General features: G+C 52.0%; 1 protein-coding gene across 2 annotated transcripts in view; it reads left to right on the top strand.

Moving 5' to 3' along the window:
* The window catches only part of AHCYL2 (adenosylhomocysteinase like 2), a 116,478-nt gene that overhangs the window by 51,181 nt on the left and 38,132 nt on the right, over nt 1-27,165 (top strand). The window contains exon 1 of one of the 2 annotated variants that reach the window (XM_075081794.1): nt 21,222-21,395. The exons of the other annotated variant lie outside the window; for it this stretch is intronic. Coding sequence (XP_074937895.1) covers nt 21,339-21,395 — 57 coding nt within the window. The 5' untranslated portion in view covers nt 21,222-21,338. Of the gene's footprint in view, nt 1-21,221; nt 21,396-27,165 lie in introns of those variants that run through there. 2 annotated transcript variants of the gene reach the window in all.

Genomic DNA, 27,165 nt, shown 5'->3' with positions numbered 1-27,165 from the left:
GTAAGTCAGGTTATTAAAATAACTCACTTTGCTCTCAAAGCCGTATTTTTGGTACAGTCGATGAAACCGCGTCGTAGACAGGTTTGGGTTTGGCCGTTGCGGCAGCGCTGCTGAACGCGGCTGGGCTCATGACCGCTTTGCCCAAAGACAGAGGGAAGCCGAATGAAAGGTTTCTGACCTTGAGAAGTCCGGGGATGCCGTGTCAGCCCTTGGAGCCGGGAGGTTGTTACGAAAAATTAATGTTTAACAGCAGGGTAGGATTTGGCAACGGCTTTTCTATGGGCCGAGGCACCAGGGCGCGTTAACAGAAATATTTGCTAACGGCTATTGTCCCTCTGGGGCTGGCCGTAGCCAGCACACGTCGCTCTCTGCAACGCCCTGGATGCTGGATGATCAAAATGCGTAAATTAACAGAGGCCAATAGCGCTTGTCAAACTTGACTCCGCTGAGGCCTGATTAAGCCAGAGAAAGTACAAAGAGGTAAGGCTAGGTTGTTCAATGTACAGTGACTGTTCCCCTCCCTCTCACAGCATGTTTATTCTGGGTTTTATTCCCGCCCCCCAATAACTTTGTATTAATAAAGTGAATTTATAGTTCAAATTCATACCATGCTCTGTTCTTCACAGCTTCCTCTTAGGTAACCTTCGGACTCGCCCGAAAGCTTGGTAACAAGGTTATCGTTAGGCTTGGTCTACAGAAGGTAAAACACGATCAATGACTCATGTGGCCAACTCCCACGATGGAATATTTTGTCCTTAATGGCAAAAAGACATTTCCTATGCACAGGATGACTGCCTAGGTTGGGCTGTAACTTTGCTTCTGGTGCAGGAAGGTTAAAATCACTTGAATACTGTAATTTCTGCAAGCTAAGAAGGCACCGAGTGACAGTCACGTTAGGAGCAGTTCATAGCCAGGGATTTCTGTAAGTCACAAGTAATGGATGACGAGCCCAATCCTTAAATAAAATTGTTTAAAATACTAAACTAAACATAAAAATGGCTTAAAAATTGTGGATAGATTTCAGAGCAGTGCTGCCATCATCACCTTTTCATTCCGCACCCCTAGAATTGTGTGCCAACCCGGGTCTCTTCAAGTTTCGACGCAGCACTTGCGGGGCGCAGCGAGGGATGGGCAGAGGGGAAGGGAAGCGTGTTTTGTTAGTCAGGGTCACTCTAAAGGGGGTCGCTGTGGGCAAGAAAACTGGCAAGGGCTGTGAATGAACGCTGTGACAGAGCTTGGGATAAAACCTTAAAGGGTAAAGAGTGCAAACTGGGGCTTGTTTTGTTGATAGTCTTGATAACGCAGTTTCTGGAAATCCCTTTATTTCCGCCAGCAGTTGACCCACGGCGCGGCCCAGGAGGCTCGTGGCGCGTTCGGGTGCTGACGAAGTTCCCTTATGCCGAGAGGATGGTCTTGTTGAGCTTATTGAGAAGCCTCAGGAGGAACTTGAGGATGAGGTGCGCTTACAGGGAGGCTGTTCAGACCAAACTTAAGCCAGGAAGAAAAAAATCTAGTGGTTTAGAAAGCAAAATTGTAAATGGGATTAACATGCAGGGCGAGCAGTGAAGGGAATCGCCCGAGGAAAATGCACATTAGCTAAACACAGCTTTATAGGCTCGGCTTAGGTGTGCTAAGTGGAGGTCAGGCTCAGTGCTCCGTTGGTTTTAATACCCGTTTAATACGTCAAACGGTGGCAGAGTGTAGACACATTGAGCCTAAATGGGTCGAGATTGTTCAAATTCAGTCCGTGTGCTTTGACCATGGGAAAGCGAAGACCTAACACCCCTCGGCTGGGGACCGCGCTCTTGGCTCACCACTGTAATCTCTGCGTGACGAGGGACCTTTAACAGCCTCTTAATAAGGGTTAGTAAAGACTCTTAGACTGTGGCAGGGTCCAGACATTCCGTGGAGGAAAACTCGTGAGCACCTTGCCTGGAAGAAGTGCTCTGCTCTAAGCAAGCGCCGACCTGCGGAGGCTAAGCGAGGGCAAACCCTCCTAATTTTGGGTAGATTTCAGATAAGCATTTGTTTTTATTTGCCACAAACTGGAATTAAACTGTTCCTCAGTCAATGAGGCGTGTCTGTCTATAGATTTATAAGCAGAACAGCAATATCACACGAGCAAATGTGTTTCTTGTCCTTACCCGAGCCGTTGCTGACCCTGCTGTTGCATCTCCTGCGGCTCAGTCGCCTTCTGCCCTGGGAGGACGCGGGGACGAACCGGTGCTTAGAGAAAAGCTGCATTTCTATAAACGAATATTTAATCCCTGATTTGATGGCTTTTTCTTTTCCATTTGAGCCACTGTAACCTTCTTCCCATGGGAAAACGGGCAGTCGGGGAGAGATGGCCTGTCATTACGTATTCAGGGGGCTCCCTTTCTAATTACACCAAGGTCCACTGATTAAAGCTTTGCTCATTAACTTCATTTTCCCTCGTCGGCTGACAGCTGAGCGGCTCGCGCGAGGTGAGGAGCGGCGTTTCCAGCACCGGTTTGGCGCGTTGGCAGTTCCCCCAGAAGCCTTGCCGCCGTGGGTACCGCGCGTGGGAGGTGGGATTGCTCGGGGATGCTGAGAGCCAGAGCAAGCCTGCAGTCAGACAACCTCGTCAGTCTGCTGCCGTCGTCTCGCTGCTGGCGGGGACGGGTTCCTCGGGCTGTATTGCTGATTTACTCGGGGAGATAGGCTTCGGTATGTATCGAGCCGTTGACGCGCGGAGACAGGAATAAATAAGACACTGCTAACCTGATAGCTCCTAGCATGCAAGCAGGGAAGCTTTTTGCATCTCAAAGGCCCAAGTTCTGGGTTCGGTGTTGGATCAGGGCATGGTTTTCGTATCAGCTTGATGTCTTTTCTCAGCAATCAATTTTCCCATCTCTCAATTTTTGAGGGATGTTCCCCTGGAGCTTATCGACTGCGTACGCGTTCATTTTTTTTCCCAAACGTGGAGCTCACAGTTTCACTGTCACAGAATCCCAGACTGGTGGGGGCTGGAAGGGACCTCTGGAGCTCACCCCGTCCCACCCCCTGCTGGAGCAGGCACCCCCAGAGCAGGGGCACAGGGCCACGTCCAGGCGGGGGGTGAATGTCCCCAGGGAAGGGACCCCACAGCCTCTCTGGGCAGCCTGTGCCCCTGCTCTGGCACCCGCACAGCAAAGGGGTTTGGCCTCATGTTCAGGGGGAACTTCCCATGTTCCAGCTTGTGCCCGTGGCCCCTTGGCCTGGCGTTGGGCACCGCTGAAAAGAGTTTCTGAGTGGAATCACCAGTTCACCTCCTCCTCGTTAGCGCTGTGGCACTCAGGTAAGGCAGTGATATTTTGAGAGCCCGGGAGTCTTGACTTTTATTTTTTTTTTCTTAACCATCCTTCCCCCTCCACACATCAAAGCCTGAAGAAAATTTCCACATCTCTCCCAGGTTTACATCTCTAATTCTTGTCCAAAATAATATGATGCTGTGGCTCTGTCAACCTGAAATACAGACCGCAGGAAGCCTACAATGCTGTGACAGCAAGGGCTGAGGAAGCACCGATAAGCTGGAGTCATAGAATCACAGAATCATTAAGGTTGGAAAAGGCCTCCAGGATCACCAAGTCCAACCGCCAACCCAACACCCCCAGGCCTCCTAAACCATGTCCCCAAGTGCCACGGCTGCACGGTGTTTGAACCCCCCCAGGGACGGTGACTCCCCCACCTCTCTGGGCAGCCTGTGCCAGGGCCTGACCCCTCTGGCAGTGAGGACACTGTTCCTAGCCTCCAACCTAAACCTCCCCTGACGCAGCTTGAGGCCGTTCCCTCTCGTCCCATCGCTGGTGACTTGGGAGCAGAGACCGACCCCCCCCTCACTCCAGCCCCTCTCAGGCAGCTGTAGAGAGCGAGAAGGGCTCCCCTCAGCCCCCTCTTCTCCAGGCTAAACCCCCCCAGCCCCCTCAGCCGCCCCCCAGCACACTTGTGCTCCAGACCCTGCCCCAGCCCCGCTGCCCTTCTCTGGACACGCTCCAGCCCCTCCAGGGCCTTCTTGTCCCGAGGGGCCCAAACCTGGCAGAAGGACCTTTTTTACACCATTAATAAGACTCTCCTGCTAGAAGGTATTTTAATGAGACCTCATGCAGCAGGAAGGGGGCTGTGTGTTGTCCTTACACTGATGTGGTCCTTACATCTCCTTCCACGAGGGGCTGCTGAGCTTGGATCTGGCTGTTACTATGTCCCCAAAACACCGGGAGTTCTTGGCTTTCTGTTCCTATTTACCACTCTCACCAACAGAGTCACGGTCATTTTGGCTTGACCATCCCACGTAGGAGCCTTTCCACGTAGAAACTGTCTTCGTGTTGGATTTTATGCACAGAAAGCAAGCTTAGGTTAAAGCTTTCAAACGTATTTTCCTTTGTGCCAGATTTGACGTCGTGCTTTCGTGAAGTCGCCCTCACAACGGGCAGAACCAGAAGCGGTCTGCATCCCTTTGAACTTAAAAAACATGTACGTACGCTGCAGACGTATTGATTAAATAGGCATTAGTGTCACGCCGTGGAGCACCTAAGAGATTACAATAAAAAAATGGGCAAGCTGGTCGTACAGGTGGCTCCGCTAAGCCTTTGGCTCTTAAAAGGATCCGTGTTTGGGCAGGTTGGTAATCAGACACCTGCCTCCGCAAATGAGCTGCAGATTGATCTCTGAAGGCCACCAAACTCTGAAAGAAATGGGGGATACGTCTGGTTACTGAAGTATGAAATAATGAGCACCATGCTTTAAAAAGCAAACCCAAGCCTTTTTAATTTGCCTAGAACTGCTCTCAGAAGCAAGTAGGAGCTTGAGAGGTTACAAGGAACTGGTATTAAATGGTTTTTTATACTTATATATATACACACACTTTATATATTTATATTCAATGGCTGCTGCTAAAGCTGTGGTATTTTGGTTGTATCCAAAGCCTATGAAATAATCTGTCCTAAGAGATAATCCCAACGCGGAGTGCGTGGCGGTAGCCAGGAGCGGGGCAGATGTGATCCTTGCTGCAGATTTCGTCCGTGCTGTTAATGGAGGAGAACTGGAGTGCAAATGTTTGCGTGTCGCAGGGTAGGCGGCTGGCGACGAACAAAATTCGGCTGACATCCGCTGGATAAAGCGTTAAGATAGCAGGAATTATTTGGTGTATTTTCAAAGAAGTGGTCAGTCTGTCTGGGGTGGTGCATATGAAAAACTGCAAGCGGATGGATACAATAGGGCTTCTTCCCCCGGCTCGCTTGCTTTTTTTCTTTTCCTTTCTCCCCATTTTTTCCTTTTTTTTTTTTTTTTTTCTTTCTTCATTCTTCTTTCTTCCCAGGACACAAGTTGCTCTTGGGGAGATTCCGATTGGACACCAGAGGGAAATTTTTCACAGTGAGGACAGTCACCACTGGAATAATCTCCCCAGGGAAGGGGTTGGCTCGGCCACGTTGGACACCTTCAAGAGTGATCTGGACAGGGTGCTGGGCCGTCTTGTCTAGACTGGGCTCTTCCTAGAAAGGTTGGACTAGATGTTCCCTGAGGTCCCTTCCAACCTGGGATTCTGGGATTCTGTGTGATTCTTTTTCCTTCCTCTCTCCCTCCCTTCCTCCCTCCCTCTCCCCCTTCCCCCCCTTTCCCCCCTTTCCCCCCCTTCCCCTTCTCTTCCTCTTTCTCTCTGTTGTTTCTCTAGTAGCGTGTTCCCTCTGACCGATCAAGTTTTCTGTGGGGTGGTTCACGCAGGGGGTGGGGTGTGGATTCACCCTGGCTTAATCTTGTATCAAAGCAGTGCTTGGGCAATTAAAGCAGGTGCTGTGGCGCAGCAGTGCTGCCTCTCTTACTTTCCCCTCCCGCTTCTCCTCTTGCCTCTTCTCCAAATCTAATTTTAACAGAAATGTATCGTTCGGGGGGTTTTGGGCACCGGTCAAAGTGACGTAAAATTTGCAGTCTGGCCTTTTGGGTTGGTTGTGGTACTGCATGCAGATGAGACGGCTCAACTGCCATAAACCTGCGCAAGATGACAGTACAGAGACTAGTAAAGAAGCCCAATATTCAGTGAAGATACGTAATGGCACCCTCATTAGAATTCATCCCATTTAGTTCCGGCTTTCTGGTTAACCAGCTGGGACGGTTCATCTCCTCCAGCCAGGCTCCTCTCCTGGTTCATATTCACGAGCCCGAGGAGACGATCGGCTGCGTTCCTGATCGACCTCGGTGGCTCTAGGTTTGACAGCCTTGCTGGGAAGGCAGGCTCTGCATTTTTAGGATATTTTCTGTAAGCATTTATTTCTCTAGAAGAGCTCTTCATTTCGCTTCAGTCCAGTCTGGGTGAATTCTCGCTCCCCAGTATTTTCCACACTGAAAATTTTGTATGGAGTTAGTTTTCCTTTTCAGATTTTGTCCAATTCCCAAGCATCTCACATCAGTTGGTAATACTCTGAGCACATCTGTTCCCCGGCAGAGAAAGATGCTGTTACTTCTGTGCAGAGAAGAGACAGTCGGGTAAACGGCGGGGACTGTGCGACAGCACCGTACGGGTGGGTGGACCTGCACGTGGATGTAAGCTCCGGTTCAGAGCTTCAGCTCCAAAAATATTTCTGTGGATGGATAAACTTTAAACAAATCTCCAGGTGTACGCCTTTGACAAGGTAGTAAAGTTACAAAGCTGTTAAAACTGGAAATCTAAGCATACTGAAATAGAAATTAGTCTTTATAGTATATCATCATCCTGAAAAAACAAACAAACAAACAAAAATCAGTGTGTCGACCTGTAGAAGCGTTCCAGTGGATCCGATACAGGCAGATCGTAGAGTCATGGAATAGAATCACAGACTGGTTTGGGACCTTTAGAGGCCATCTAGTCCAACCCCCTGCAGTGAGCAGGGACATCTTCAACCAGACCAGGTCGCTCAGAGCCCCGTCCTGCCTGGCCTGGGATGTCCCCAGGGGTGGGGCATCGACCACCTCTCTGGGCAACCTGGGCCAGGGTTTCACCACCCTCATTGCAAAAATTTCTTCCTTATATCCAGTCCAAACCTTCCTTCTCCCAGTTTCAAACCATTGTCCCTTGTCCTGTCACAGCAGATCTTGCTAAAGAGGTCACCCCCACCCTTCCCACAGCCCCCCTTTAAGCACCGAAAGGCTGCAATAAGGTCTCCCCGCAGCCTTCTCTTCCCCAGGCTGCACAACCCCAGCTCTCCCAGCCCGGCCTCGCAGCAGGGGGGCTCCAGCCCCCGGAGCATTTCTGTGCCCCCTCTGGCCCCGCTCCAGCAGCCCCGTGTCTGTCCCGTGCTGAGGAGCCCCGAGCTGGAGGCGGCGCTGCAGGGGGGTCTCACAGGGCAGAGGGGCAGAGGGGCAGGACCCCCTCCCTCGCCCTGCTGCCCGCGCTGCTGGGGATGCAGCCCAGGGCACGGCTGGCTCTCTGTCTCTCGGTTTGCTTGTAATCAAAATTAATCATTTGACCATTGGAAGGCTGGTTCGATACGCTGTTTATTCAAAGGTTTAGGAGTTGTCTCTGCACAGAGTCCTGAGCTGTGGTTACGCATCCACCCTCTCCATGCCGCCTCTCCCAGCCAAGCAGCCGAAATCTGTCCTCGTGCGACGTGATGCACGTGGACGTGTTGTGAAAAGGCAGAGCGGTTTGCAGACGCATGGGAGGGGGTGGGCTGCACCTACTGCCTGGGGTTTCCGAAGTGCCAGGCATGTACAGGCTCGAATTGTTTGGTGTCTCTGTTTCCGACTGATGTCGTTGCCTTCAGAAATGTGTAAATGGCTTTTCTCTTCAGACCTCCTCATTAATCTTCTTTCTGCTCGTGTTTGAGCCACAGCAAGCCCTTTGTCATCCATGCACTGGAATGAAACTTGCTGTCGAAGGCCGCGCTGATACAGGTGCCCTTTCCTTCTCCCGGTTTAGAGCAAATTAAAGAAGTATTTTTGTTGTTATTTGTGGGTTTGTGATGTTGGCATTCCTACAGGCGCAGAGCTCCCGTATAGAAGACAGCTGATATTAATCGGATATCATTTTTTGACATGGTTCCCATCTTCCTGGTAAGCGGCAGCTGTTTTGTTCAGCTACAGGAGACTGAATTCTCAGGAGGGGACAGGTATTGGGACAGGAGCATATTCAAACCTAACTTTCTCGTGCAGATCAGGAGTTTTGTATTTGCCTCCCTGGAATTAAAAATAAATGTAAAATGTGTAGTTAATTTTGGGTCAGTGGTAGACTTACGCTCAACTTTTCAGCGCCAAAACCCATCCTTATCTTGGGGAAGTTAAACACTTTGCTCTTGTATTTTCTGATATACCTGGGAGGGAGCAATTTTATGTGTTTTAAAAATGAACCAAACCAAGGAGTGTCCTGTAAAACCACCGGCTCTGCACCCTTATATGGGACCTTACAGATCTGTCACCTCTTCGCTTGCAGCCCCTTGACAACCTCTTCTGCCTCCTGGAAGGTCAGTTCCTTGAGTTGCTGCCAACTTGGAAACACATCCAAAGTTTTATCTTCTCTCACGACCTCTACTAGTCTGGAAAGTCTTCTGTTGGGTTTTTGTGCTGTAAGTAATACCTGGAGTCGTCCGGCAGAAGCATGACTCCTATTTGGTGCTTTTCCTGCGAGAGAGCACAGGTGCTGTCGTGGGCTTGGATCTGACCCAGGTTCATCTTCCTCTAGTGGGAAACGTGGCCATCTTGATGAGAAATGAAGATGCAGGATGGCCTTTGCCTTTGTGTTGAGTCTCATAATCTTGCTTTGAGCTTCACTTTGCCTGTTAAAGAAGCCGTTTAAAAGCTGGTGCCCTACAGTGTAACCCATGGAAGAGCTGTTCTCTCCAAGTTCAGCCCTTTCTAATTCAAACACGAACTCATACGATTTATTTCTTGTCATCCGGTTTTAGTTCGTAGAAACTTTCCAGCTATTGAAGACCTTATCCCTTGCTTTTTCTTTGATTGAGAGACCTCTGCACAATCAGGCTCATTTTGCCCCTGTACTCAGCCCTGGGGAGGCCCCACCTCGAGTGCTGGGCTCAGGTTTGGGCCCCTTGGGACAAGGAGGGCCTTGAGGGGCTGGAGCGTGTCCAGAGAAGGGCAGCGGGGCTGGGGCAGGGTCTGGAGCACAAGTGTGCTGGGGGGCGGCTGAGGGAGCTGGGGGGGTTTAGCCTGGAGAAGAGGGGGCTGAGGGGAGCCCTTCTCGCTCTCTGCAGCTGCCTGAGAGGGGCTGGAGTGAGGGGGGGGCTGGTCTCTGCTCCCAAGTCACCAGTGATGGGACGAGAGGGAACGGCCTCCAGCTGCGTCAGGGGAGGTTTAGGTTGGAGATGAGGGGAAATGCCTTCCCTGCCAGAGGGGTCAGGCCCTGGCACAGGCTGCCCAGAGAGGTGGGGGAGTCACCGTCCCTGGGGGGGTTCAAACACCGTGCAGACATGGCACTTGGGGACATGGTTTAGGAGGCCTGGGGGTGTTGGGTTGGCGGTTGGACTTGATGGTCCCAGAGGTCTTTTCCAACCTTAATGATTCTATGATTCACCGGAGTTGGTGAATATTTGCCTGCAGCGAAGGCGTGCTAAGAAGATGCCTCTTTCTCCACCTGGTTTGCACAATGGAGATATTTTATTCTGCAGGGAGTTCTTAGGACACATTTTAATTCTATTAATGAGAAAATATGTTCTTTAAGCTGTTCCTGGAATATCCGTTATGTTTCCTGTACTCTAACGAGGGAACACACTCAAGCTGGCTGGCCGGCGTGGCCACGCTGCCGGGGATGGTGAGACATTTCAGGCTGTTCCTCAGGGATAGGTGCGTGTCCCTGTGTGCTTCAGCCGCCTCGTCTTTTACTTGTAGTATCAGAGAGATGATATTTTGGAGTTATTTATAGCAGGGGTGATGCTGTAATTCAAGAATGGCAGGAATTCCTGTGGTGCTGCCTTACCTTCTGCTTGATACCCACAGTCTGCTCGAGCTGGGTCGTGGTTTCGGATGCAGAAGTCTGCATGTCCCTGGAGTGTGTGAAGCCCTGTGGGAAAATAATTTTTTTTAAAAAGAAATTTCCTCTGATGATAAAATCTAGAAGCAGGATCTGTAAACAGCCTGATTTTTAAGCAGATCTGTATCCAAGCACTATTAGCTATGCTTCTGGATGCTCCTTATTTGAAAAGAAAAAGAAAAAAGGAGAGCATAAATTAATTTATTATTTGTTATTTAGCCTCAGCATCTGCAACACACTCACTTGACTTCTAGTGCCAAGCAGGCTGACCATCTTCCCATTCGAGAGCGCTCTGAAACCGGGTTTAATCTTGAGTAAACTCATCCCTCTGGTTGCGCAGAGCTTCGGTTCTTTCTTCACGGATTGACCTGGAGCTCCTGCCTGAGCTGGAAGTTCAAGTCCCTACGATTTCCCAGGATTGCAGAAATTAATACCTGCTCTTGGGCTTTTCAAAAACTAGTGATGGTGAAGAACTCGCTTAGAGAACTTTACAGCTGGAGGACGAGCGGGCAATGACCGGAGGAGAGGCAGCAAAGCAGACAAACAGATGTTTTTTCTCTGCACGGCACAGCAGAGAGGCTTCGCTGTGAGCAGGGTGGGACATCTGAATGTGCCGGGGCAGGTCGTACCGTCCGCGGGGTCCGCGGGGAACGCGGCAGAGGGGGTTGTGTAAGCTGATTGTAGAGCTCACGTTAGCGGCGTGGTGAGACGCTGCCGGGGTTGTGATCAACGGCAGCGCTGAGCAATGGTCATCCTCCTCGGTGCAAGGGGGAGGAGGCCGCTCGTGGTTCTGCCGCGGCACTTGCTCAGACCTTCTGGAGCAGGTTTTAGGAACGGTTGTGTAGGAAGGAAGGGGATGTTCACCGATTTATTAACAAATTTTTAGCTGTTAAATAATTTGTGTGTCTCAAACCCCCCGTGCAAGCTAACGTCTTCTTTTTTTAGATATAACCATGATACCGAGGCCATTACACTTACACTTATCCACATGATACCTGCACCGTTGAAACTCAGACATGATACCAGGAGCTACGCCTGCCTGTGAAGATGGTCCTTGCTGTAAAGCCCAGCCTTTAGTTTCTGAAAACACTTTAACTAAGCTGAGTTGATGGTGCAGATAGTCAACAGCATTATAAATACTCCAGAATGGGGCTTCCTGGGAGGCGAAGGGTGGAACACAGCTGAGAGAGTGGAATAAATTAGTGATAAAATGAGTTCCTGGTAAGTGTTTGTAGTAGCTGAGCAGAGTGAAGAGCTGGCATGAGCACATTTTATAGGTGTCATAGAAAAGCCTAAAGGAAACAGCCTTCTAAATCTAGTTTGGCTTATTTTTTTCCCATTTTGCCTTTGGGGAAGCAGATTCCTTGTCTATATATTTCAGAAACATCATATCTACCAGAAGAACAAGGGAGCAGTGTGGAGGTACAGTCTGCAGTGCTGGTTTACGCTGCCCACATCATGCAGCATCTTGTACGCTTGCCTGCGGGGCCAGGCGGTGACCTGTCTGCGTTAAAAATAACAAGTTTACAAGCTTCTTTCTATCTGTTGTTGTTGTCGTCGTCCTGAGCTGGAACCGTTCCCTGCTCCGCTGTCCCCGCACAGCAAGGATGACCGAAAAAATATTCAAGAAACTGCTGCTTGAGTCTTCGAAGAGCTTGATGCCTCCCTGCTGCAAGATGCTCAGTCTGCGGTCTTAACAGTCTGGGCTGCAGTAATATTCGTGGTAAACTGGTATTACAGAAAACGGAGAAGTTCTGCAGAAATTATATAACTCCCATAAAGACCTTTCTGAGGTTGACTTGGCAGAAAGGTTTAAAATGGGAGAATTTATAACTCACTTGGGAAAATACCGCTTTGAAAACCAGAAATGGAGAGCAGAGGCAGCCCAGCGTTAGCCAGGTGACGCTGCGCTGGCATCTCCCAGTTGGGTTATGGAGCGAAGGGCGCGATCGGCATTTAAGAGAATTTGAATTTGAGGACAGTTTCAGAACAAGAAGTTAGTGGGGTTTAAGTCTACCCGATAGCAAATACCTTGCTGGAATAGCGAGGGAAGGGGACGTGCCCCGCCTGCAGGCACGTCCCAGATGAGCTGTGCCTAAAGCCGTTGATGGGGACGTGCGGGTTTGTGTTAGCGTCAGCTCAGGGACGCCAGGACACGGCACGGGGGCTCCTCCTCGTCTCCCCTTTTACAGAGGCAGAGCCTATTAATCTCTTGCCAACCTGCATTAATTTCCTGAGCAGCTGATCACGCTTGCAGGTTAGAAGATTCTACGAACACCTGAACATAAACCTGGGCGGTCGTCAAAGCCACTCGACTCTCTCATTTTTCTTCATAGGCCGAGGCTTAAACTTTGGGGATTTTTCCGCGGGCTCTCGCTCCCCCTCGTGTCTGCACAGGGCTTTTGCAGCCCGTCATCTTGCGTTACTTTCTCATTACCGTGTTCTTCCAGCAGCCCAGCATGCTTTCAAGGGCCGGCTTGTTTTCATGCTTCTGCTGCAACAGCTCCCAAGCAAGTCATTAAATTGCTCCCAGGTTTTCAGCAGAAATGGCAAGCCACGTATTTCTGCGTATTCGAGCGATAATTGCCAGTTCTTGTTTTCCAGTCAGGGCCTTAGTCCCGTTCAGCTGTATATTCACTGAGGTTTGAACTGCTTCTTTTCTCTGCTATGAAACGTGCTACTACACAAAAGAGTGTCCTTGGTTCATCTCGCCTGGTGACCATTTCATCTCCCTGCTGAAGCAGGTTTTAAAAAGCTTTTTCTAATTGTTAGCACTTTTCCCGGAGCTCGGTACTTAGCACAGTGCAGCCTTCTGAGCAGCTCAGTGCTGGTATTTTTAGTCATTTTTTTTAAAAAATAATAAACATTGATTTGAGTCGTGGAGGTTAGAAGCCACGACCCGTGGGCAGCTAAAGGTTGGGTAACATCAGACAGGATTTGTCCCGATGTCTTTTCACTGTGTCTTCACCTCTCAAGTGAAGGGATCACATTGGAGAAGAGGAAAACAGATCCTCGCTTGCTCATTCTGGGCTAAAGCTTCATTTCACCTCAAACTTAAAAAGAACTCAAGTAGTAGCAGGCAAGAATACATTACTCACTTTTTCTAGGTTTCTTTTGCTAAAGTAAGGCTGTAGGGTCCAGCAGGAGAAGTGATGGGAACACAGCACTCGTTCTTTGCAGAGAAACGTGGTGTTGAAACTCCTGGTCCAAGATATTGTCCAAAACTTGAAGGGTTTGCAACGCATTTTTCCTTAAAATTGCATTTTTTCCTTAAAAATGAAACATCTGGGTGTTTAATACATCTGAACCTTTGGTTAGCAAGCAGAGTTGGATCAGACTGCACGGAGTGCTTGAGGTTGGAAGGGACCTCCAGGGATCATCAAGCCCAGCCCACCGTGCTCAAGCAGGGCCACCTAGAGCAGGTTGGCCACGACCACGTCCCGTCGGGTGTTGGGTATCTCTGAGGATGGAGCCTCCACAGCCGCTCCGGGCAGCCTGTGCCAGCGCACGACCTCCCTGACAGTAAAGAAGGAATTTTTTCTTTGTTAAAAAGAGTTTCTTGTATTTCAGTTTATGCAAAAAATTCCTTCACCGAAAGGGTCGTCAAGCGCTGGCACAGGCTGCCCGGGGAAGTGGGGGAGTCACCATCCTTGGAGGCATTTCAAAGCCCTGTAGATGTGGCGCTGAGGGACATGGTTTAGTGGTGGGCTTGGCAGTGCTGGGTTAACGGTTAAAGGTCTTTTCCAACCTAAATGATTCTGTGATTCTGTGGTGCCTCTCGTCTGCTCAGTGGTCACCACTGAGAAGATCCTGGCTCCACGGTCGTACACGCTGGTCAGGTCCCGCTGAGCTCTCCCTTTTCCAGGCTGAGCAGTCCCAGCTCTTGGCCTCTCCGATGTTCCACACTTAACCATCACCATGGTCCTGTGCCGGGCTCACTCCAGTATGTTCCTGTCTCTCTTGTCCTGGGAAGCCCAGCACTGGCCCCAGCACAGCAGTGATGGGCAGAGGGGCAGGACCACCTCCCTCTCCTGCTGGCAACGCTCTGCCCGACACAGCCCAGCGCTCTGGTGGCCACCTTTGCCTCGAGGGCACATTGCTGCGTGGTCAGCGTGGTGTCCATGGGACCCCCGGGACCTTCTCTGCAGAGCTCCCTTCCGGCCTGCTTGGCCCCCAGGACGTACTGGTGCGTGGGGCTATCCCTCCCCAGGAGCAGGCGTTGGCGTTTCCCTTGCCGAACTTCATGAAGGTCTTCTCTGCATGTTCCTCCAGGCTGTCCAGGTGGATCGGCCGCTCCTCCCTCTTGTCTCCTGCTGACTTGCTGGGGTACGCTCTGCCCCATCGCCTGGCTCATCAGTGAAGATGGGCAACACTCCTGGCGCCAGTATGGACCCCAGGGCACGCTGCTGGCAACTGGCCTCCTGCTGGACTTCGTGCCACCCGTCACAACCTTCGGGGCCAGTTCAGCCAGTCTATGGAGGACTTGCCAGCGTATGCAACAACTTCTAAATATTAGCTGCCTTTACAATTCTTCTGTGTCCAGTTCTGGGCCCCCCAGCTCAAGAAGGGCAGGGAACTGCTGGAGCAAGGCCAGCGCAGAGCTGCCAAGGGGATCAGGGGCTGGAGCATCTCCCTTGTGAGGAAAGGCTGAGAGACCTGGGCTTGTTCAGCCTGGAGAAGAGAAGGCTGAGGGGGGATCTCAGCAGTGCCTATAAATATCTGATGGGCGGGTGTCAGGAGGATGGGGCTGGACTCTTTTCAGCGGTGCCCAACGCCAGGCCAAGGGGCAACGGGCACAAGCTGGAACACGGGAAGTTCCCCCTGAACATGAGGCCAAACCCCTTTGCTGTGCGGGTGCCAGAGCAGGGGCACAGGCTGCCCAGGGAGGCTGTGGGGTCCCTTCCCTGGAGACATTCACCCCCCGCCTGGACGCGGCCCTGTGCCCCCTGCTCTGGGTGTGCCTGCTCCAGCAGGGGGTGGGACGGGGTGAGCTCCAGAGGTCCCTGCCAGCCCCCACCAGTTTGGGATTCTGTGATTCTATTACCACTCAGTGGTGTTGCTAGTTTGTTGAAAGGGAGGGCTAATGGTCAGTGTTTCTCATTTAAGGTATTTTGAAGGCTAAAAGATATGTTTGAGCAGTAACTGGGAATGTTGCTGTGGTCTGTAGTGTAAGTCAGGAGACATTAGGGCTTACGGCAAAGATGTAGGTAGTCAGCAAGGCAGAGCTGCTGCTGTGTCTTTCATCTGGGGATGCTGAAACTGCCAATCCCGAATGGTTTTTAGGTTATTTGGGAAAAAACGTAACTCAATTTGTCCCTTGGGCCTACAGCAGCCAGGCTGCATATTTTTTTTTGCAACCTACTGTGCCGGTGCAGTATTTTTGGCAAGGTTTTGTCTTGCCTGTCCTTCTTAAGCCAAATCCCATCCATAGATGGTTAGTTCTGTCTTTCAAATGACCCAAATTCCCTGCATTTAACAGCAAAACTGAAGCTGGCTCACCTATGATACCAGCAATGCATGAGGTGATTTTGAGGTTAATTCTGCAATAATATGAGCCCCTGTTTATTATAGAATCACAGAATGGTTTGGGTGGGAAGGGACCTTTAGAGGCCATCTCGTCCAACCCCCTGCAGTGAGCAGGGACATCTTCAACCAGACCAGGTCGCTCAGAGCCCCGTCCAGCCTGGCCTTGGGTGTTTCCAGGGATGGGGCATCGACCACCTCTCGGGGCAACCTGGGCCAGGGTTTCACCACCCTCATTATAAAAAATGTCTTCCTTATATCTAGTCTCAATCTCCCCTCTTGTCGTTGAAACCCATTCCCCCTTGGCCTGTCGCTACCGGGAGCACCTGAGATAAGGCTGCCCATGACTCCGTGTTGCAAGGCAGGCTTTGAAGATCGCTGGGGCTGATGGTGACAACCTCCACTATAACAGCAGACGGATGGCATCCGATGGTGAACCTTAAAAAGAGGTTGGGGAAGGCATAATTATTATATGGATGCTGGGACAGGGTTTGCTTTCGAGCCATGAAGACAGTAGAGCAGCCTGGGGGATGTCTTGCACTGGGGCCGGGATGGCCAGCGTGCAGGGACAGCTCGTGCTCTGGGAAGCGCGTTGCTGGCTGTACGGGCATGTGCATGCTGCACAAAACCCGTACGTCTGGAGCCGGGTGGTGCGTTGGGTCCGGTGGGGAGGTCTGAGGTGCCTGCCCGGAGAGGGACCGCTGCGCCCTGCCGCCTCCCCTGCTGCAGGGGGGGGACATCACCAGCCTCCGCCGCTGGATGAAGTGCTGCTCAGGGGAGTGCCTTGATAAAGAGGGTGTTTTTCTGGCTCAAGTTAAGCTTAATGTTACTTATGTTGGACATGGGAATATTCAGACCTCATCCCTGGCAGGTGCCCCATCCTTGGAAGTGTTCAAGGCCAGGTTGGACGGGGCTCTGAGCAACCTGGTCTAGTGGAAGGTCCCTGCCCATGGCAGGGGGTTGGGCTAGATGGCCTTTACGGTCCCTTCCAGCCCAAACCATTCCATGAATCTGTGATTCCATGAATATAACGGCCTGAAGGCTTGAAGGCAGCACTGAACGGAAGCTTCTTTCAGTCTGGAAGGGTGAGCTTGCCAGCAGTGTGAAAATATCACCCCCAAAATACCAAACTCTTCCTGGTTTCTGCTAATCAACTTAGGTGGTGAGGCAAGCAGAATGTATCTACCTGCCTTGGGTTATGCGTGGTGTTTGCACAGAAGGTACGAGTTACGTCTCTGACTTGTTTTCACCCGTAGCCTCCCGCCACCCTGTCTTAGCCAGAAACAGCAAACTCCAAAATTTCCAGCATTTAATTGTGCGCCCGATGAGAGAACAGAGCAAGGAAGGGAACCGGAGACCCTCTCCTGTCTGTCTAGGTGTGCCGGCAGCCCGACGGGATGTGGCTACCGGTGGTGGGCAGGCTGGTGGCCCATAAGCCAAGTTACTCACTAGGCTGCCAGAGGAGGAGGAGGAAGTTGGTGAAGGGAGGTTTGTGTCAAATATTGCCCCAAATAAAATGTTTTGCTTGAAGGAAGATGAAAACAAGGAAGTGTTTGTGTGGGCTGGTGAGCTGCCAGAGCTTCCCGGCAGAGAAGGGGAATTTCCTTGAGGATCTGCAGTGAGACGCTGCCAGCCCCACCTTCGCTGTGCCCTGTTCGCTTTGCGGGTGGAAATGTACTGAAAAAATACCAAAACAGGCTCAGAAAGCAGTCGCTGATGGCTCATTAATTCCTGAGGGTAGAGTCCTTTGTTATTTTGAGTGAACCAGAGAGGTTTCAGTTGAGCTGAAACCTCAACTCAAGTCTTCAGCACCACAAAGTGGCAAAATTTTGTTTGTATCCCGATCTGGGCCGTTCTGGAGCTGCCAGACGTGGAAACGTGTCTTTGCAGGAGCAGGAGATCCCTTTGCAATCGCCCTGTTGATCCCGTCCTCTTCCCCTTCTGCAGAGCAAGGGCTGAGCTACTCAGCAGAGGGAGCTGCAGCCCCGCCAGCCTGCTCCGTCCCTGTTCTGTCCCTGCTCCATCCCTGTTCTGTCCCTGCTCCGTCCCTGTTCTGTCCCTGCTCCATCCCTGTTCTGTCCCTGCTCCGTCCCTGTTCTGTCCCTGCTCCGTCCCTGTTCTGTCCCTGCTCCGTCCCTGCTCCGTCCCTGTTCTGTCCCTGCTCCGTCCCTGTTCTGTCCCTGCTCCGTCCCTGCTCCGTCCCTGTTCTGTCCCTGCTCCGTCCCTGCTCCGTCCCTGCTCTGTCCCTGTTCTGTCCCTGCTCCGTCCCTGTTCTGTCCCTGCTCCGTCCCTGCTCCGTCCCTGCTCCGTCCCTGTTCTGTCCCTGTTCTGTCCCTGCTCCGTCCCTGCTCCATCCCTGCTCCGTCCCTGCTCCGTCCCTGCTCCGTCCCTGTTCTGTCCCTGTTCTGTCCCTGCTCCATCCCTGTTCTGTCCCTGCTCCATCCCTGTTCTGTCCCTGTTCCGTCCCTGTTCTGTCCCTGTTCCGTCCCTGCTCAGTCCTTGCTCCATCCCTGCTCCGTCCCTGCTCCGTCCCTGCTCAGTCCCTGTTCTGTCCCTGCTCCGTCCCTGTTCTGTCCCTGTTCTGTCCCTGTTCTGTCCCTGTTCTGTCCCTGTTCCGTCCCTGCTCAGTCCCTGTTCTGTCCCTGTTCTGTCCCTGCTCCATCCCTGCTCCGTCCCTGTTCTGTCCCTGCTCCGTCCCTGTTCTCTCCCTGCTCCATCCCTGCTCCGTCCCTGTTCTGTCCCTGCTCCGTCCTGTTCTGTCTCTGTTCCGTCCCTGCTCCGTCCCTGCTCCGTCCCTGCTCCGTCCCTGCTCCATCCCTGTTCTGTCCCTGCTCCGTCCCTCTTCCGTCCCTGCTCCATCCCTGCTCCGTCCCTGTTCCGTCCCTGCTCCGTCCCTGCTCCGTCCCTGTTCTGTCCCTGTTCTGTCCCTGCTCCGTCCCTGTTCTGTCCCTGCTCCATCCCTGCTCCATCCCTGCTCCGTCCCTGTTCTGTCCCTGTTCTGTCCCTGTTCTGTCCCTGCTCCATCCCTGCTCCGTCCCTGCTCCGTCCCTGTTCTGTCCCTGCTCCGTCCCTGCTCCGTCCCTGTTCTGTCCCTGTTCTGTCCCTGCTCCGTCCCTGTTCTGTCCCTGCTCCGTCCCTGTTCAGTCCCTGCTCCGTCCCTGCTCCGTCCCTGTTCTGTCCCTGCTCCGTCCCTGCTCCGTCCCTGTTCTGTCCCTGCTCCGTCCCTGTCCTGTCCCTGTTCTGTCCCTGCTCCGTCCCTGTCCTGTCCCTGCTCCATCCCTGCTCCGTCCCTGCTCCGTCCCTGTTCTCTCCCTGTTCTGTCCCTGCTCCATCCCTGCTCCGTCCCTGTTCTGTCCCTGCTCCATCCCTGCTCCGTCCCTGTTCTGTCCCTGCTCCGTCCCTGCTCTGTCCCTGCTCCGTCCCTGCTCCGTCCCTGTTCTGTCCCTGCTCCATCCCTGCTCCGTCCCTGTTCTGTCCCTGCTCCGTCCCTGCTCCGCCCCTGTTCTGTCCCTGCTCCGTCCCTGCTCCGTCCCTGTCCTGTCCCTGCTCCGTCCCTGTCCTGTCCCTGCTCCGTCCCTGCTCCGTCCCTGCTCCGTCCCTGTTCCGTCCCTGCTCCGTCCCTGCTCCGTCCCTGCTCCATCCCTGCTCCGCCCCTGTTCTGTCCCTGCTCCGTCCCTGCTCCGCCCCTGTTCTGTCCCTGCTCCGTCCCTGCTCCGTCCCTGCTCCGTCCCTGTCCTGTCCCTGCTCCATCCCTGCTCCGTCCCTGCTCCGTCCCTGTTCTCTCCCTGTTCTGTCCCTGCTCCATCCCTGTTCTGTCCCTGCTCCGTCCCTGTTCTGTCCCTGTTCCGTCCCTGCTCTGTCCCTGCTCCATCCCTGTTCCGTCCCTGCTCCGTCCCTGTTCCGTCCCTGCTCCGTCCCTGCTCCGTCCCTGCTCCGTCCCTGTTCTGTCCCTGCTCCGTCCCTGCTCCGTCCCTGTTCTGTCCCTGTTCTGTCCCTGCTCCGTCCCTGCTCCGTCCCTGTTCCGTCCCTGTTCTGTCCCTGCTCCGTCCCTGCTCCGTCCCTGTTCTGTCCCTGTTCTGTCCCTGCTCCGTCCCTGCTCCGTCCCTGTTCCGTCCCTGCTCCGTCCCTGTTCTGTCCCTGCTCCGTCCCTGCTCCGTCCCTGTTCTGTCCCTGTTCTGTCCCTGCTCCGTCCCTGCTCCGTCCCTGTTCCGTCCCTGTTCCGTCCCTGTTCTGTCCCTGCTCCGTCCCTGCTCCGTCCCTGTTCCGTCCCTGCTCCATCCCTGCTCCGTCCCTGCTCCGTCCCTGTTCTGTCCCTGCTCCGTCCCTGCTCCGTCCCTGTTCCATCCCTGCTCCGTCCCTGTTCTGTCCCTGCTCCATCCCTGCTCCGTCCCTGTTCCGTCCCTGCTCCGTCCCTGTTCCGTCCCTGCTCCGTCCCTGTTCTGTCCCTGTTCTGTCCCTGCTCCGTCCCTGCTCCGTCCCTGTTCTGTCCCTGCTCCGTCCCTGTTCTGTCCCTGTTCTGTCCCTGTTCTGTCCCTGCTCCGTCCCTGCTCCATCCCTGCTCCGTCCCTGTTCTGTCCCTGCTCCGTCCCTGCTCCGTCCCTGTTCTGTCCCTGTTCTGTCCCTGCTCCGTCCCTGCTCCGTCCCTGTTCCGTCCCTGTTCCGTCCCTGTTCTGTCCCTGCTCCGTCCCTGCTCCGTCCCTGTTCCGTCCCTGCTCCATCCCTGCTCCGTCCCTGCTCCGTCCCTGCTCCGTCCCTGTTCTGTCCCTGCTCCGTCCCTGCTCCGTCCCTGTTCCATCCCTGCTCCGTCCCTGTTCTGTCCCTGCTCCATCCCTGCTCCGTCCCTGTTCTCTCCCTGTTCTGTCCCTGCTCCGTCCCTGTCCTGTCCCTGCTCCGTCCCTGTTCTGTCCCTGTTCTGTCCCTGCTCCGTCCCTGTTCTGTCCCTGCTCCGTCCCTGCTCCGTCCCTGTTCTGTCCCTGCTCCATCCCTGCTCCGTCCCTGTTCTGTCCCTGCTCCATCCCTGCTCCGTCCCTGTTCTGTCCCTGCTCCGTCCCTGCTCCGTCCCTGTTCTGTCCCTGCTCCGTCCCTGCTCCGTCCCTGCTCCGTCCCTGCTCCGTCCCTGTTCCATCCCTGCTCCGTCCCTGTTCCGTCCCTGTTCTGTCCCTGTTCTGTCCCTGTTCTGTCCCTGCTCTGTCCCTGCTCCATCCCTGCTCCGTCCCTGCGACTGGGCTAAATGCAAATCATTTAAAAACGTACCAGGTTCTGCGCGTGGCCATGGGATTGTGAAGTTCATTTCTAACTATATTGAGTTTGAAGCCGAAAGCTGTTCAGCGTTAGAGGTGTCCGTATGCTGTTTCGTTTGACGTTGCATGAACTTTTGATGGCGCCCAGTGCAGTCCTCGGTGCAGGAGACCTACAGCTCTAAATACAGTGTGCCTCTTTGACCTTGCTGTTGTCTCGATCAGGGTATGAGCATTTTGGGGACGCGGGGCTGGAGGCGCAGGCAGGCCATGGGTGGACGTCTCCTCCACGCCACGGAGAGCTTGCTCTCGTTTGCTCTGGGCTCAAACGTCGAGGAGAGCTGGGGTCGGCGTGAAATCACGGCTGCAAAAATAGGCTGGATCTGAGCGCTTCGCCCGGCGCAGGGTTTTGAACAGGAATGAGGAACTGAGCCACCCGTCTCGCCCCCGAACGCTTGGCTGACGAGGCTGGTTCATAACAAAGACCTCAGCTGGGAGAAGATCCGACCAGGGAAGCCTCCGGTGAGCTCAGGGGCGGGGGGCTCGGCTGCTGGGCTGGTGCATCCCGCTGCGCATCCCTCTGCATCCCCTCTGCCAAGCAAATGTGAGCGCGGGGCGTTTCGCCTATGGAGGGGTGGGACGGCAATGCCAGCGCCTCTGCTTTCCACGTGCCCAAGTGGATGGTGAGTTATTTAGCTTGTTATTTTAACCAGCGCCGAGCCAGCTGATGGCTACTGCATTTCTAGAGGCAGCTTCGGATCTCGCTGCTCGGCGTTGGGATACGATGGCGTTTAGCCAGAATGAGAGTCGTTAAAGTCCGACCTTAACGAGGCCGGTTAGGCATCCTCCCTTGCCAGCGCAGCATCGTTCTTCGGAGTGAGCTGCCTAATTGAAAATGGTCAAGCGAGGGAGGGGATGGTCCCTCCCCCCGGGCCACCCCATCTTGCAGATATGTTATGTTAAGAACAAATATTTATAGCGCTTTGGGACCAGCGGAGAGGAGGAGTGGGAGAAGCTTTGCAGTGTGTTCTGGGAAACTCTGAATTTCATCAGGATCAGCCTAGTAAACAGTGGTTTTTTGGCTGCTTTAATTTTTATCATCAGATTCTGTTGTTGAAATAAAACCTCTAACACCTCCGACACCCGTCAGGGCAGCGTGCACTGCTCAGCTTCAGTTTGGTGCTTAAAGAGGTTAGAGTAGATACCGACAAATATTAAAAATCACTTTGCTTTGCTTCTCCGGTGGAAAGAACTCCCAAAGCAATTGAAAACAGGGTGACATTGCTGCAAAAAGCAGGCAGCGCTTGGGCGACCGAAGGCTGCGTGTCCGGAGGTTGGCTTCGCGTGTCCCCCGAGGGTCTGTGCAGTGCCTTGGGGGCCCAAAAATATTCATGACCCTTCAGAAGCACTGACATTCTGTATCAATATTTGTTATATCTTCCAAGGTTTCTGCTCGTATCTTCCGTTTCTGTTTTTGAAGTCATCCCTCTTGGCAGTTCTAAAAATACTTAGGTCACTATAATAAAAAGTTGGTAGCCTCGTACTCCTGTGAAGGTGGTCTCGCCGCTTTGATCGTTACCTACAAATAAAAGTCAGCGCATCGTGATTTGGTTCAAACCTCATTATTCCCCTTTAATACCCATCATTACGTATCCCCCGCTGTCCCTTTCTTAAGCTTTATGGATTTTATTTTTGTAAAATCACAGTTTATTGTTCTGCTTCTCACTCGTTTTTTTTATAGCCGGCAATTCTTTCAGCCTTCACCCAAGTCACGTCGTATTGATATCAACGGCGAGGAAATGAGCTTTGCGTTCAGGGGTTAGCAGCGATAAACTGGGTCATATGCAGCTTTTTAATTGTTTCTAATGTGGATTTTTTTGGTACTCATTGCAAAAGTGTGGGGTTCTGCTTAAAAACAAGCATCAAACCTCTCCCTCTGCATCTATCCCCCTCTGTAATTTCCTCCCTTATGAATTGGTGCCGCTGGGGCTGGGCCCAGATGGCAAAAACTTATTTAAATAGATCTTTTTTTTCCTTATGGCCGTAGCAATTTCCTTTTGCAGCACGGATGCGTGATTTTATAGATGGTTTAAAGCTGCTGTGGCATCAAACTCCATCTACAAAGGGCTTAAGGTTATGTCCTCTAGCAATGTTTTTAATCAGGATTTTAACTTGACTGATTTGCATTTTATGTGGTTTCTCAGGACAACGTGGGAGTTAACAACCACATTTCAAGTAATAATTAGCCTAAGCTTTAAAATGCTTTATCTTTAAGGTCATTATTTCAAGCAGTCTCTTATGTCTTGACATTCTTACCAAGGCCCTACATTTACTACAGTATATCTCTTATTATTAGCCAAATAACCGAATATTGAAAAAATTAGTGAATGATAATGATAACAACAATAATATCAACAACAATAATAATAATGACAATAACAACAATAATAACAATCCCTTCTGGGTCGCTTCTCAGGAAAACAGGTTAAAATACAGGTTCTCCCGTATTCTGTGTCTCTGACGACTGGAGGTTCTGCAGATTTTGGCTTTGCGGGGCTGCATCTGAGCTGTGATAGAGGTTTGGGGTTTTGCAGACCTGCTGCGAGCCAAATTAGGGCTCGCAGGATTTCCCTTATTGGGTAAAACCCCTCAATTTTTCAGGTAATGTACAGCTTGGATTTAATATTGACACCGAACACCTTTGTACCTGCAGTAGTGAGGGAAAAACTTCTGTGTGCGGTCGTGGCATGTGAATTTCTCATCCCTGCGGGGATGGGATGAAAAGAAGGGGAAATTTTGAATTTTGAGGTCTGGGCTCTCTGAGATCCTGCAGCCAGCGAGCGCGTCAGGCAGAGGTGCTGTTTCGACTTGGTGTCTTGTTTGTGAAGGTTTTGGCGATTTCAGGTTGTGTCATTGTTTAGATAATCTCTGATTGCGTCGCCTTTAATAGCCATCGTTAGAGAATTAACAGGAGAGGCTTTCGCTGTAACGGTCAACAGTTTTTTTCTAGGGAAAGCGCCTGGACTGTGCCGTAGCATCAAGCCTACGAAGGAGCTGCGAGAGCGCGTGAGAGGCTGGCCCAGTATAAATGCACTTACTGCTCGAGGCAATGCGCTGGCTCGTGATGACTCAGTAGGTGTTTTCCATATCCTACACTTTTTTTTTTTTAAATTCTGCAACACAAGTTGCCCCTTCGGCGCAAGCTGAAGCCATATGGAAATAACCGTTTCCTCTTTCGCCTGCCGTGTCATGGGACCGTGACCAGCGGAGCCAGGGGTGGACCGAGGGGTCTGTCGTACAGCTGGGGGAGAGGGTTTCTCTTTTCCCTGTGCTTCGCAGTGTCCCCACGGGGGCTGCCTGCTTTAGGTGTTTGGTATTTTCTGGGTTTTTTTTTTTAAAGATTTCTCCTTCCCCTTCCCACCAGCTCCAGCAGCAGGGATGGCTGCGCTCGTTCCTGTCACGCCTTGGCTAGTGGTGCTGCTGTTCGCTACCATGGAAGCAAAGGTGTTGAAAGAGCCTCTTTTAGTTTTAACTCCAGGTTTCCCACCTGCAGCTTTGTGGCTGTGGGCCACAGAGGATTCTTTTTTTTTTAAAAAAGAGGTAAACTAAGAGTGAGTCTCAGGCAGTAGAATGAGAGCAGTGGTTTGATAGGTGTGGACCGGGATTTGGTCCTCATTAGCATTTGTCTTGGAGGTCTTAGGACCAAAATTGGTCTCGGTCTTAGTAAAATACAACCAATTGAGGTGTTTGGGGCCATGGTCTGGTGTTTGCACTGTCACAACCTCAGCCCGGTGCTGAACGTGAGTTAGAAATACGCTGGGCTGAGAGTTTGCAGAGTGTGGCGGATCCCCTGCGGGTGGGTGGATCAAGAATCATTGACTTGAATCATGGAGTCACAGGATCATTAAGGTTGGAAAAGGCCTCCAGGATCATCAAGTCCAACCACCAGCCCAACACCCCCAGGCCTCCTAAACCGTGTCCCCAAGTGCCACGTCCGCACGGTGTTTGAACCCCCCCAGGGACGGTGACTCCCCCATCTCTCTGGGCAGCCTGTGCCAATCCCTGACCGCTCTGGCAGGGAAGGCATTTTCCCTCATCTCCAACCTAACCCTCCCCTGACGCAGCTTGAGGCCGTTTCCTCTCGTCCTAAATTGAATTTCTAACACGCTTGGCAGCTGCTTTGGCCCAGGTGGGTGACTCTCCATGCCCATCCTTTCTGTCCCGAGTCCTGTAGGTAAGGTCAGCCTTAACCTGCACATTCTCAAGCTGTTTTTTTCAGAAGGAAGAGGCCAAAGGGTTAAACGTGTGTGTTAATCCCAGAGTCGGTCGCCGTGTGACCTTTTGGCTGGAGAACTGGAATCTTAAACACTTTGAGCTCCAGTTAAAGTTTTGGCTCAGTGAGCAGCATTGTCAGGATTACGTATTAATTTAAGTCACGCAAAACTATGGAATAAATGGGTTTGGTGAGTCCTTTCCTTGAAGCGGGATGATCTAGGCTCAGGAGGTGGATTAGCAGAACAGAAGCTGCCTGAAATGGTGAAGCTGAGGGTTGCAGCTTCTTTCAAGCACGGAGCGAGCTCACATCGTGGTGGAGGGGGAGGAAGGCGTCGCTGGTAACGCGCAAGGGGAGCGGGTCTCCTCCCAGGTGCCTTTCAGATGCCGACACCTGGTGCCTACACACACATCTCCGGTTTCACGGGGGAAGGTGGAGCAGGTCGACTTCTGGAGGAAACTAGCTCTTCCTTCATGAATAGGGATGAGAGGGCGGGAGGAGGAGGTTTGGTCTGGGAGCTGCAAGCCCTGGGCTCTGGTGGAACATTGGAAGAGCCATGGTGGTCCTCTCTGTTCTAGTCACAGCTGCAAACTTACTTCTCTCACGATCTTCACCCTTTATTTTAAAAAAGAAAATAATTAATTGACTCTATCACTTGGCATCACAGATGGGTAAGAAGTCTCTCCACTGGGAAAAGACTTTCCAGGCAGTTTGTCACACGAATAACCAACTAGTGGCAGCTCTTGAAGCCCACAGACTTGACCTGACGTTCCATATGTGAATAGATGGATTTTAATCAGCTCCATAACTTCCTTTTTATTTCCCACGTTCGTGGCAGGTGGATTTGCAAGCCGTTAGCAATGCCGGAGAGCTTGTGCGACTTAATCGCACAGAAAACCGTTGTTTTCTCCCTTTGTTCCTTTAAAAAAACAAGAAAAAGAACCACAGCTAAGAATAAATTCAAGGCACCAGCACTACAAAAACGCTGCGCTCACAAAATTGAAAAGTTCAGAGAATTTAGAGGGATGGTTCCTCTTGCACGTTGCGCAAGCGGTGGGGGATTTGATAGCTGTTACACTATTTTAAGGTTTCATTTAGCAATTTTTAAGTAGAAAATGTTACCAGCCCACGGCTAAACTAACGCAGAGGGAGGCTGCAGTAAGGTTGGTCTCCGACCATGATTAAAAAGCAGATGTTAATCGTGCAGGGTTTATTAAATTATAGCCGTAACTCAGATTTTACTGGGATTGAACATGGTTCTCCTGGTTTTATTTGAAGATCGAGCCAGATTACAACTGACATGCGACTTGCAAAAGATCCCTGAGCTGTGGACTGGAGGGGCAGGAAAGAACTTTATTTTTAGCGTATTTATAGATTAGATGTTCTTAATTTTAGTGTCTTAGACTCAGTCTTTACTGACAAAAAAAGGCTTCCCCCCACCCCCACCCCAGAAAAGCTATTTGATTTAAGCATCTTGATGCGATAACCTACCGGAAAAAGTAGTTTGTGCTTCGGTGGTGTGAGCTTCGTGGCCCCCTTTCCAGGCTTTCCTTGGCTTACCCTGGGCTGAAGTAGCACCTCCCTTAGGATTTTGCATGAAAACAATCGTCAATAATGTTAAAAATTTAAAACTTAACTTGAAAACACAACTTTGGCTGTAGCATCAGTTGAGGCAAATGGTGCTAACCCCAGTCCCGTATTTCCTGACATATTTCCATGTTGGAGATAATCCATATTTCCATTTTTCAATTACTCTACAGATCCATTAAAGTTGGGAATCCTGGGTTTTTTCCCCCTTCACAAAGCAGACGTTGCTTTCATAGAGCCCAGGAATTTTTATTCTTTTAGTGGATTCCTTGAAACCTGCTCTAGGGGTGTAAATGCCCTCATGGCTCGTGCTTGTCCGCAGAAACGCTTTGGAGGAGCATTTCCAAGCCATGTTTCCCTGGCAGCGTTTTCCCCATCGTGCTGGGCATCCACTGGACAACAGTGACAACAACTGAGGAGCAATATTGTAGTACAGGCTGGGGGGGACCTGCTGGAGAGCGGCTCTGCTGAGAGGGTCCTGGGGGTGCTGGGGGGCAGCGAGGTGACCCTGAGCCAGCACCGGGCCCTTGGGGCCAAGAAGGCCAAGGGTGTCCTGGGGTGCATGGAAAGGAGTGTGGCCAGCAGGGCGAGGG

The sequence above is a fragment of the Phalacrocorax aristotelis genome, chromosome 1 (assembly GCF_949628215.1).
Source record: "Phalacrocorax aristotelis chromosome 1, bGulAri2.1, whole genome shotgun sequence".
Lineage (NCBI taxonomy): Eukaryota > Metazoa > Chordata > Aves > Suliformes > Phalacrocoracidae > Phalacrocorax > Phalacrocorax aristotelis.
Note: the sequence above shows the minus strand (reverse complement) of the source record. Positions and strands in the feature narration are given on the sequence as shown.